This window comes from Misgurnus anguillicaudatus, chromosome 18 (assembly GCF_027580225.2).
Source record: "Misgurnus anguillicaudatus chromosome 18, ASM2758022v2, whole genome shotgun sequence".
NCBI lineage: Eukaryota > Metazoa > Chordata > Actinopteri > Cypriniformes > Cobitidae > Misgurnus > Misgurnus anguillicaudatus.
In genome coordinates, this window is record NC_073354.2 from 24,437,640 (window position 1) to 24,449,823 (window position 12,184).

A 12,184-nucleotide genomic window follows, 5' to 3' on the forward strand; every position below is an offset into this window, starting at 1 on the left:
AGACGATGAAGGAAATCCCCCAGCATGGCGATCTGTCAGATTAAAGCATCCGCATGCCGCAGACGAGCGAGTCGAGTCAGTGGGGACAGATTGAATGGGGGAGTGGGAGGGGGATCGGTGGATTCTTACACACACTGTTCCCTATGGCTCACTCATTTACACTGATGCATTCCTGAGGCGTTTTTATGTGTGCTGACCTTTTTCATTATTTGTAATTCATTTTGGATAAATAGAAAATAATCGGAAAAAGAAATGTTTTTTGAATCTCTATGATATACACTCTTAATAAAAAGGTGTTTGAAGATGCCCTAACAACCATTTTTTTGCTGTGTGGTTTCTTTGACATCTTAAAAGTTTCTTTGTGGTGGAAAATTCTTTGTTATTTTATAAGAGCGTACTTTTAAAAAATAAGCTTATAAGAAAGGTTACATTTGTGTTTATCCATTTGGCATTTGTTTACAAAGAACCCTTTTTGGTCTTACGAAGTACTTCGGGGAACAGAAAGATTCTGCAGATGTTTTTCCTTGATGAAGCATTATTTTTTGATGGCTGCATGTGTATAATATATATATTATAGTAGTCATTTTCTGTATATGGTTTGATTTTTATGGTAAGTTGAGTTTCCTTTTAATTGGAATTTCAAGTGAAATCAGGTTTCATTTTCCTGAGTTATAACATTTAGCCTGATCTCATGTAAATTTGCCACAGCATGAGTGCACTAGAAATTGAAAACGCAGAGACAAAAGATTTTATGTGCCATTGCTGGTTTCTGGCAAGATCGTGTTGATTTCATTGCAGGTACACAAGTGTTTAAAATGCACAGCACATCGCAATATTGATGCTTGAAGAATCTGAATTTGTCAATAGAGATTTTCTTTCTTTTCTTCTTTTTCGTTGCTCTTTCTTCAGCCAAGTCTTTCGTCTCTCGAGCCCCATGAAATGTATTTGAATCTATTTGAGTATTTCTTTGAAATATGAAAAGCAGGTCTCCCTTCACGACCTCCAAATAGAATCTATAAATGTCAGCTCAAATGTGTGAAGAATCCTTCACAAATACTTAAGTGACGGAGTTGAAAGTGAAACTACACTGTCAGAAAAAAGTACACAACTGGACCTTTTCTGTAACTGGAGTGGTACCCCATAAATATTTCTTGTTTTGTATCTTTATGGGAATATAACACATTGATAGGTTGTACCTTTTTGTTTACAATATTATATCTTAAGGACCTATTATGTACTTTGAATGACTCTATTGTGTACCAGTTAAATGTTAAGGGTACAAAACATTTAACTGTACCTTTAAAGGTACACAACAGGTACAGTAATGTACCCAAAAATAAGGATTTTTTTGAAAATGATAAGGTGAGTGTGTCTGCTGCATTCTGTTGTAGTAACACAGGTGTAAAGCATATTCGATTAATGTTATTTCTCTGAATAAGTTATATATAATAAAGTTATATTCCATGGCTTTTATAAGCATCGAAATTGGGGGTTGTTTTATATTGTTAAATCAAATGTTAGATTTAAAATGTTATCTTACCTGTATCAAAATACATGCCATTAACACCGATAAACCGGAAGTCATTCATTCCCTATGGAGAGTCACAAAGGGGCTGCGTGAGGTGCTGACCATCTGTGGATCCGTAATTTTTTTATCCGTTTTGATAGTTGGATCCGTAAATTTTTTTTACTTTTGCGACCACATGCGATACGCTGAACGGAAGTGATGTATTTCAGTGAAATCCAATCAAGACACTGTGCGAGGTAAAAATTATTAATCCTTTTTTGTTTAACTTTATCTGTAACATTTAAAATCCTTTAAAAAAACTATTGATTAGTGATAAGTGATACATTATTAATTTGATATGTATACATTATTATTTTAATCTTGTCTCCATATGTTCTCTACAAAAAATATTGCTAATCTTTGTCATATGCTGTTTATTGTTTCATTCATTTGCATTAATTAATTCCCAAGTTGCGATAAAACTGAAACTTTATTATGACTGCCACTAGGGGGCGAACTCTGACAATCGTGTCCGAATGTCGTGTACAGTGAAAAGGCGGCTTTCAGCTGCATTCAGACTAGCAGCGACTAGCAGTAGCAGAGCGAAGCAGACTCATTGATTTCAACGGAAGCTTGGCGACTTCCGCTAACATGAGCGACGGTGACCGAATGGGGGTGTCCAGTCGCGCGACAAAGTTGAGAAAAGTTTATCTTTATGCAAATAATGAGCGACTACCCATAAGAGCAAAGTAGTGGAGTTCATGTCATCCATTTCTCGTCAGTTACTGGAGTGGTCATTTTTTATGACAACCAGATTTAGAAACGTCTCCTAACGACCCTTATTGAAAGTGACGGGTGACACACAGCGAGAAAGTCGCTGCTAGTCTGAATGCAGCTTTACTGTAATGAAGACGAATGTGTAAATCACTGTTTAAAAAGTAAAATGAACAACTTTAAATAAATATGTACATGCTTAGAACAACTGCGTTGTAATAATGCACAGAGAGAGCAGTAAAGTACTGTTTTATCATTAAAATCTGACAACGTTCTATTAACGTAATTGAATTTTTGGGCATACTAATATGGCGACGCAGTGGCTTCACAATTGTTATTTCATGTGCAATCCAGTGATTTATATAGATCAGTGGTACCACCCTAATTTTGTACTTTATTTCTGATAAGCCATTTTGGTTGTGGAAGATGCATGTGGACTGTGTCCCATTGTATGTATGTGTTGAACAATTAAATGTAGACATTGTCTCTATATTAGATTAATGTTAATGTACACACAGCTTCATACTATTGTTTTGTCTTTGGACAGCATGGTGATTGTGTATGACAGACGACATTGCTCTTTCTTCAGCCAAGTCTTTCATTGCTTGTCTCTCGAGTCCCATCAAATATCTAAATCTATTTAACCATTTCTTGATTTATTGCCAGATTTGAATGTGAAACCCCAAGCAATTATTGAGAGTCAATGTTGAAGATGTGCACTGTGTCTCAATGTGCAGTATGTTTATGTTGTACTATTAAATATATATTTCTATTTATCATACTTTAATGTTGATGTACGTCACAGTAAACCATGAGACAACGGGTGGAAAACGCTTCTGATTTGCATATTTTAAAGTGAAGATTTGAACTGGATAATTAAACCTAATTTGCTTTAATGATAGAGTTTGCTTTAATGACAGCATGCACTTGAGCTGGGATGGACTCCAAAAGTGACGATTCATGTAATCACAGCATGATTTGAGAGCTTTCCAAAAAGCATCTTGCGTGCTTCAATGGAAGCAAGGAAATCTGACCCGTTTTATTTCAGTTAGCACGGCTGGCTTATATTTGAATACTGATCTTGAAATTATGCAGAATTTGACTTCATTTTGCATTTAAAAAACATAAATTATGCAGATATTTAAGATTTTATGTAAATACATTTATTTTATAAATCGATGTACTTTGCATATCAGGCCTGAGTATATATACACATGTTTTATATTATCCCTGCTCATATTATCCATTTTAAAGGAACAGTATGTAGGATTGTGGTCAAAACTGGTACTGCAATCACAAAACTTGTGGCTAAAACTGGTACTGCAATCTCACAACTGGTGGCCAATACACAACATGACAACATAAACATCATTTGAGGGCTGCAACTCCACTTTTTATATGACAACATCCTGGCCGGACCACTGTTGTGAGTGATATAAGTATTTGAAATGAAAATGATTTCTTAATGTCTAGTGACAAATCAGGGCCATTTTATGATTAATTGATATAAATTTCTTACATACTGTTCCTTTAAATGCATAATTCTGTTTCTGTCTTTCTCTCACCCCAGTCTGTATCTACGTGAATAAACAAGTGAACACAGGCCCTAACCTGGACAGGCAAAAGATTCTGCAGTTACCGGATCACCTGGGTCCCGCCAGACCGTCCGTGGTATTGCAGCAGGCCGTGCAGGGTTGCATTGACAGCGCATTTCAGCAGAAAGCCGTCTTCACCCTGCTCACTGAAGGCTACGGGGGAGAAAAGATCTCAGGTTCATGTGCATACAGACACAAATGTGTTACAGTATATCCACATACAAAGTGGAGTCAGTATAAGTTTATGGAGCTAAGCATTACTTAACCACACTGTGTAAATAAATCGTAAAGCTACTGTTTAATTATGCATTTTATTGTTATTGCCTCAGCAATTAATTACAGTAACATGCATGACTTTTGTAATGAATTACAGTAACTAGTGATAGGCCAACACATACCGCTAGTCTGTCAATACAGACATTAATATTGAGTAAATATACAATTTAATTTCCACAATTTAAAGTTCTTATCATTAATTTGTTATAGTTAAGCAAACCAGGTAGTTCATTAAAGGACATGATATTGTACCACTGCACTGATATCAGCCATTTAAATTATAAACCCCTTGACATGTACCATCCTATTTTCCATCACAAAAAAGATATACAACACAGCTGATACAACATACAGTAACATAAAAATGATCAACAGCAACAAAAAATGTATAACATGCACTGTAAAATAAAGTGTATTGTAGGTGTAAACAAAACCTCCCATTTGTTTATCCTAACCTCAAATATACTTCTTCATTAGCCACTTTTGATGGTAAGCAGCATCTGCTGAGCTTGCCGGTGGTCAACAGTGTCGGCTACGTTCTGCGCTTTCTCAAGAAGTTGTGTCGAAGTCTGCTGTGTGAGAACCTCTTCAGTGACCAGCCTATCGGCCCTTCATCATCCCCCTCCTCTTCCTCCTCATTCCACAATGAGAAGCATTCAGACGGACAGCCCAAGTCAAGTACGTACTTAAAAAGCTCTTACATGACCTCTTTTCTTCTGCCTTTTCTTTCCTTTAAAAAATAGACCTCTTTATCTTTCTACATAGTCTTACTGTTGCTTAGCTATGTTTGTGGATTCGATTCCTAGATTCTGGGAACACACATATAAATATATATATATATATATATATATATAAATAAATATATATATATTGCAAGAGTCACCATATAATTTATATATTGTATTCTTCTTATTTTAGTCCTTTTTTGTTGTTTGGATGTTTCGAAAATTGGTCGCAGGATTTTTGAGCATTCTTTCCCTATTACAGTACAATTTCCCGTTCGGAAAATGCAGAGGAGGGCTTTAGTGCAAACTGAGCTGTTTAAGTGCCAGTTAAAGGTTGAGTGCTTTTGTGAGTGGCCTGAGGTTTGAGTATTTAGGTTGTGCTCCCTCTCTCTCCCCTCTGAATGTGGTTTGGGTGCTCGAGAGATTAGAGAATTAACATCAGTACGACACAATATTGTGCCGCTCGGCTACACAGGCAAACCTTCAGCCGTGATTTAATCCCATGTCAATGGTTAACGTGGTTAAGGCAGGACAACCCAATTTGGAGGGTGCACACATACCTCACGGACACTCTGTTTAATATATGCATGTAATGTGGTTAAGAGCATGCAGGCCAATCAGCACTCAAGAAACAAATGAGTAACCTGAGCCAAATAGGGCCTTTAAATGCATTATTACCCCTAAATTGCTGTTCTTTTTGTGCACCAGGCTCGATGATGGATGATTACCACGGCGAAACAATGGACCCCAAGCGTTATTCTGTTGACCCCAGTGACTCCGCCTTTGGTGCGATGTCCTCACCATACACGACCAACAAACCTTCATACGGTTTTCGTGCTGGCCCCACCTACTCTGGAGGCGTGTGCAGGCAGGCGGCCAGCCCCAGCACATTTCAGGAAGGAAACAGAAGTGGTAAGAGAGAAAACTGCCCAGATGTGACCATACCTGTAAAAATTCATGGTAATGTCATCTAATCAAATTATGACATTAGGAGCATCAAAGTTTGATTTCATTCATTGATTTCATTTTAATTTCAATCTTTGACATGACCTTACTTTTTACATTATGTATGATGATTTTATGTAGTAAACAGTAAATCACAAAGTGAGGCATTTTCTGGATTAATCAAAACGATAATCCTTTCTCTCAATTATTTCCCTCTACTCAGCCTATAGTCCATCCTCAGAGGGAGGGGAGGCGAAGCCCCCGCCCAGTAAAGATCCCTCCAGGTGGAGCGTGGATGAAGTGGTGTGGTTTATTAAAGACGCAGACCCTCAAGCATTGGGCCCACATGTGGATCTCTTCAGAAAACATGTGAGTGGCACATTCATTTATAAATGCAGACAAACACTGGGTGCATCCCATTTCAGGATCTGGATCCTTTTTAGGCCGAGGACTTTGAAGGCAAGGCTCGATATTTGAAGGCGTCAGCCTCTAAAGGCCACGAAGCAAACTGAAATGAGACGGTCTAGCCTACGGTGGGAGTTGCGTCACTTGCTGTTTCGGCCACTACGCTTGTCAGCGGAACACAACAGCTGAGACCTATCAGACTTTTAAAATAAATATAGAGGCAGATCTTTTTATTAATTTTATTTTAGAAAATATAACACATTGATGCAGATTAAGCTATCCAACAGTATGTAAAATTCACAAACCTTATACAAAAGCAAAATGCAAAACGCACAATCTTGCAGCAATAAAATTTATTCACATCACTAAAACATAATTTATAATAGAAAAACAGTCAAGGACTTTTAATTTACAAAATATAGACTTTAATTTAACTACAGTATTGAATGTTTATTTCAAAATACCCAGACGTCACGGGTGCGCATTGAATCTTGGTATAGCCAAGGCTGTGAAGGATACATCTATGGATCCTTGGTTTCAGGGGAAAAAGCCACATTTGGAGGCTTGTATGTGAACTGGGACAACCTTCGTCATGGCCGGTGATGTCATTTGCCTTCAAATACGGCCTTGGAAGGCTGCAGCCCCTGAACTGGGATGCACCCACTATGTGTTAAACAGAGATCCATGTACAGCTAATATGCACCCGCGTCAGGGGTCAAACCCTTCCTTCAAGTACAGCAAGCCAAATTAATTTTTATTAACACTGGATGGCAAGTGAAGTCGTCAAACATGATTTTAAATAAAAAAACTTTTATTAGCCATAACCTGACTTACTAGTTTGCAGTTTTCACACACTCTATTTAATATACCGCTGTTACGATAAAAGTTTATGCCTTTGTTCATTTAGCCTTGCTATCCAAACAGCAGCAATTATGACCTTAAAGGTGCAGTGTGTAATTTTTAGAAGGATCTCTTGACAGAAATGCAAAATAATATACAAAACTATATCATTAGGGGTGTATAAAGACCTTTTTATAATTAACTGTTATGTTTTTATTACCTTAGAATGAGACTTTTTATCTACATACACCGAGGGTCCCTTACGTGGAAGTCGCCATTTTGTGCAGCCATGTTTCTACAGAAGCCCTTAACGGACAAACTTTTTTTACTAAGTTGTCTCCGACGATGACATGTTTTTCCGGTGGCGGCTACTGTAGCTTCTCTATGCGTTTCAAAATTGAGGGGTGAGCAGTGGACTGAGCCGTTGGTTGCAATTCAAAACCTCACCACTAGATGGCGCTAAAATTTACACACTGCACCTTTAAATGAAATTTCATCATATTGCAATTTGATTCACAGTTGCATTTGTCAAAATAGACATAATATTTTTAGATGTTAGGGTCAAGCAATCTTGCAACACGTAAAAGTTTTGTCGCACCACAGAAAAATTTGTTAAAGAGCACCTATTTCATTGCTAGAGAACAACGTTATTTTGTGTATTTGGTATAACACAATGTGTTCGAGTGGTTTATGGTTAAAAACACATCATTTTCCACATACCATACATTTTTGTAGCTCCAAATTTCACTCTCTTCCTGAAACACACGGATTTGAAAAGCTCTGTGTCCCTGATTGGCCAGCTAATCTGTATGTTGTGATTGGCCTGAATACCTCTGACGTCAGCTGGAAATGTGACGCTCCTTACCATGTTTGAAAGATTTGGTCACAATGCAATGCTAACAGGAGTTAACTTACAGGCTGTGAGTCCGAGCGGGAAGAATTATGATAATGTCGATCTTGTCTACATCACCAATACCAGGAAGTAAACTGTTGCCTACAATCAGTGTGCTTGTTGTAGTCCAAAAAAAGAGATTTACGTTGGAGACGATAACTCATGTCATTGTTTACTTTGGGGTGCCCTTTAATAACCGTCCAGCCAAATTTGAATGATTAAAAAATGGCAAGTAAATAAAATAAGTTATCAAATCTTAGAAAAACAGGCAGGATTCTCTGCTCTTAAACAGTGGGGGTCTGTCCGCTGTCAGCACTGAAACTACACCCACATGTGGGAAAGCTGCCATCTCTATTAACCTTCAAATATCGCTACAACCTGAATAGATTCTTGCAACTGTGTTAGGGGCGGGGTCATGCTCAGTGGCTCCAGTACATCATCGAGCTACCGTTGTAGCCCAGTCCAAATTATCCTAAACACAAATTGTTTAACGGGGTACAGTGGCGGCTCGTGACTGCTCATCCGAGGGGCGCAAATTCAAAATAAGTGTTCGGAGTGTCATGTGTGTTGCTCGTGTTTTCAAAATATGCGTCATGTGAACGATGTCCATCATGTGTTTTGTCAAAATAAGCGCCCGCTGCACACATGGCAAAACCGTTTATGATAAAAGAGACGCTCACGTTCACAAAATACACGCAAGACACTCCCTTAACAGTAAACTCTGATTACGCATGAGATTATGCTAGTATCTGGCAAATGCGAGCGTCTCTTTTATCATAAACGGTTTTGTCACGTGTGCAGCAGGCACTTATTTTGACAACACACGTAATGCACATAGGTTCACTCGACACGCTGAACACATATTTTGAAATTACGAACACCACACATGACAGGCTACAATGTGACGAACGTTGCATCGAGCGCCCTCGAAAAAAGATGTCACTAACTCATTACTACATAGTTCACAGTGTTTTGAACCTGTTTCAGCAATACATTTATACTGTGTTTAGAAACAATTCTCTGAAATGACTTTACACAGACTTTAAATCTAGTAACACATCATGCATTCAATATTTTCACTGTAAAAGTCTGTCTTGTGTTATTAGTAAGGAAACTGTTGTGTGATTCTTTCATCAGGAGATTGATGGAGATGCTCTTCTTCTCCTGAAGAGCGATATGATCATGAAGTACCTGGGACTTAAACTGGGCCCTGCTCTTAAGCTCTGCTACCACATCGACAAGCTAAAACAGAACAAGTTCTGACCCGCATCTGTCACACTGTGCACCTTACACCATTTACAGTACACACACAGATGCATCCACAGTATTTATTCTCATGACCTCTCCAACCTTTGAGTCTCTCCCCCCATTCATTTTGGACTATCTAAGATTTTGTTGTTTATCTTCCTGTACATTTCACTGACTTGAACACTTTCGTATGCTAATTTTAAAGCATTGGTATTGGACATCTGCCCTTTGTGAGTCATCTCAACTGTATTCTGGGATTTGAGTTTGAGGGATTTCTCCACAAGCAAGCTCGCAGACGAATTTCAAGTGTAAATCACACATTGATCTTCTTTGAAAGGATCATGGAGACTGGCTCTTTACAACCATGTGACATTCAGCCACCTGCTGGTGAATTGGAGTCATTGCAACTCCGTTAAACTCCTCTTCTTTGTAACCAGGAATAATTCAGCTTTTATTTACAGAGAGCTTCTTCAAAGACTGAATACCTTGGAGATCAGTTTCACATGCAGGGTACATTATGAACCGCAACACTTTGCAACCAGCAAATCACGGGCACAAATACAACTTGGTTCAGCGATGGATCAGTCACAAAGATTTTTTGAAACGCCTTACTGGCAAGCAAAGTCTGAACTACGAAACCAGATACACTACAAGGCAGTTACTTACACAATAAAAAAATTGTAATACACAACAGGTGCTGTTTCTCAACCAGCAGGTGAAATGACAAAACAACTATGAACTACAGTGTATTGAACTGTGACAGTGGACCAAACATCACAGATAGGTCTTTTGTGTGTGTCCATACCGGCCTTATTTGCTGTTGTACCACACAATATGCGTAAATAGGTTTTACTCAATTCTGATGAACATTTTCACTGTGCAGATTATATGTGGTTTGGATCGATTGCCTTTCATCAACTTACAGTGAATATTTAACATAACCTGAGGTACTTTCAAGGTGCGTCTCTCATGATGTTATTTTAAGAGCTGTATTTCAATATAAAACAAATCAATCACTACAACTTGCTCTCTAACCCCATGAAAATGTGTGAAAGAATCATTTTAGTGAGACTATTGTAATAATCTTTACTGTTACAAACTCAGAATTCATGTATTGTTTATCAGACAGGCAAACATATTAAGTCTGATCTGATGATGTCACACATCTCCCAAAGTGGATTACACCCAAGTGTACAATTTTTCTGTGTCCGCAATCATGTGTAAATATGATAAGTTATGTAGTAGGCTAGTCATGGAATAAAATCTACAGTTTTATAGGTTAAAGAGCAAATTAAGTGAAACATTTTAGATCTGATGCCGATTGACATGCGTTCAGCTCACAGCTATTGCTTTGCCGTGCTAGACTTCACCGTTGTACATTTTGCCTTTAAAGCAACTGTTATGCTAACTTGTGCATCTGTAGAGAATCATTGTCTATATTCTGCAACAGGGAGGCTGTTTGAGAGATCTGTTGGTATTATTTGACACTTTTTATGTAGCATCCATTGAGAATGGTCTCCCAATGATCTCCCAATGAAAAATGCATACGTGAAGAATGAGATCAATTTTGGGCTGAACGTTGTGAAAGGAATTTATCAGTGATCTCTTTAAGAGGTCAGGGTTCCTTGAAATTTAATCCAGTGATTTGAAAAGTAGAGTATTCAATTTTCCCTGTGTTATATATCAGACCATAGTGTTTAAACGGGCCTGAGGTTCAAGTTCAATAGTATAACAAAAAAGTTTAGAGCTCCAGTCATGTAAATTTGTCCTGAGGCATTTTAATTCCAGCGAAGGCTAAGATGAATAAAAAAAACTTAATAGAAAATAATTACCCGAGTCTAACATTTAACTCTTGTATTAGCTTTAAAAGCACTCATAAGCATTTTTAAAGCCCTTCGAGTAATAGCAACATTTAGCTTTTAAGCTATTTTGCGAGCACTTCCTTCTATGTTTTCACTTTACTAAATCCTACTTAAAGTAGGAATCCTTGTAATTTTCATAATATGCTTTCATACATTTCTGAACAGTTTATAGTTTATGATCTCATGCAGATATTCTGCTGACTCAGAACTTTCTAGCTACAGTCGATTAACCCGAGTGAGGTTTCAAGGACAATATACTTGCTCAGCTATGTGTTTGTTTTTCGTATGTCAGATTTGTATGTTTGCCTCCACACATTGTCATTCCTTGTCATTTTTGATATAATGGAAAATGTAAGTGTACATTTATGAATGCTGCTCTTGATGATAGTCCCATGTAAGGTTGTTTTTAGAGACATTCATTAACTCAAATGAGAGTTTGTATAGAGGGACTACAACACGGACCATTCATGTTGGTGCTATAATATGACTGTGTATTTAACTAAATGATTTTATGCATACGTTTTTATGGTTGATTTGCTTTATTTCTTCAGTTCGGCTTCAGTGTTGTAAACCCTTGTGACTGAAGACAGGCTCTGCATTGCGTGTCTGTTTGTGAGGTTAATATAGAGCATTATGAAAGAGTCAGAATAAAGCATAATGAACAACACTTTATATTAGACTATTATTGTATTTTTGTAAAGTTTTGCTTTTTAGAACCAGTGTGTAGATTTTTAGCGACATCTAGCGGTGATACTGGGAATTGCAACCAACGACTCAGACCACAGCTCAGACATCCCTTTAAAAACGCTATGGTCACAGGACAAACACGTCATCGTCTGAGACAACGAAGTGACAAAACGCACTCTAGAACAGTTTGTCAGTTTAGGGCTACTGTAGAAACATGACGGCGACCTCCACGTAAGGAGAGCCGCGGTGTATGTAGATAAAACGGACCATTCTAAGGTAATACAAGCATTACAGTTCATTTTGTAAGGTCTTTATACACCACTGAAAATATAGTTATGTATATAACATTGCAGAGATCCTTCTAAAAATTGACACACAATGCACTTTAAAATAACATAATGCCTCTCGTCCAATCAGATTCAAGGATG

The 12,184-nt window shown here is 37.7% G+C and overlaps 1 protein-coding gene across 2 annotated transcripts in view; it reads left to right on the forward strand.

The window, feature by feature from the left end:
• Window positions 1-11,741, forward strand: part of scml4 (Scm polycomb group protein like 4) — a 36,882-nt gene extending 25,141 nt beyond the window's left edge. For both annotated transcript variants that reach the window (XM_055187114.2, XM_055187113.2), the window contains 5 exons: window positions 3,852-4,052; window positions 4,630-4,830; window positions 5,586-5,789; window positions 6,046-6,191; window positions 9,097-11,741. In XM_055187114.2, coding sequence (XP_055043089.1) covers window positions 3,852-4,052; window positions 4,630-4,830; window positions 5,586-5,789; window positions 6,046-6,191; window positions 9,097-9,222 — 878 coding nt within the window. In that variant the 3' untranslated portion in view covers window positions 9,223-11,741. The remainder of the gene's footprint in view (window positions 1-3,851; window positions 4,053-4,629; window positions 4,831-5,585; window positions 5,790-6,045; window positions 6,192-9,096) is intronic.
• Window positions 11,742-12,184: the final 443 nt, after the last annotated feature.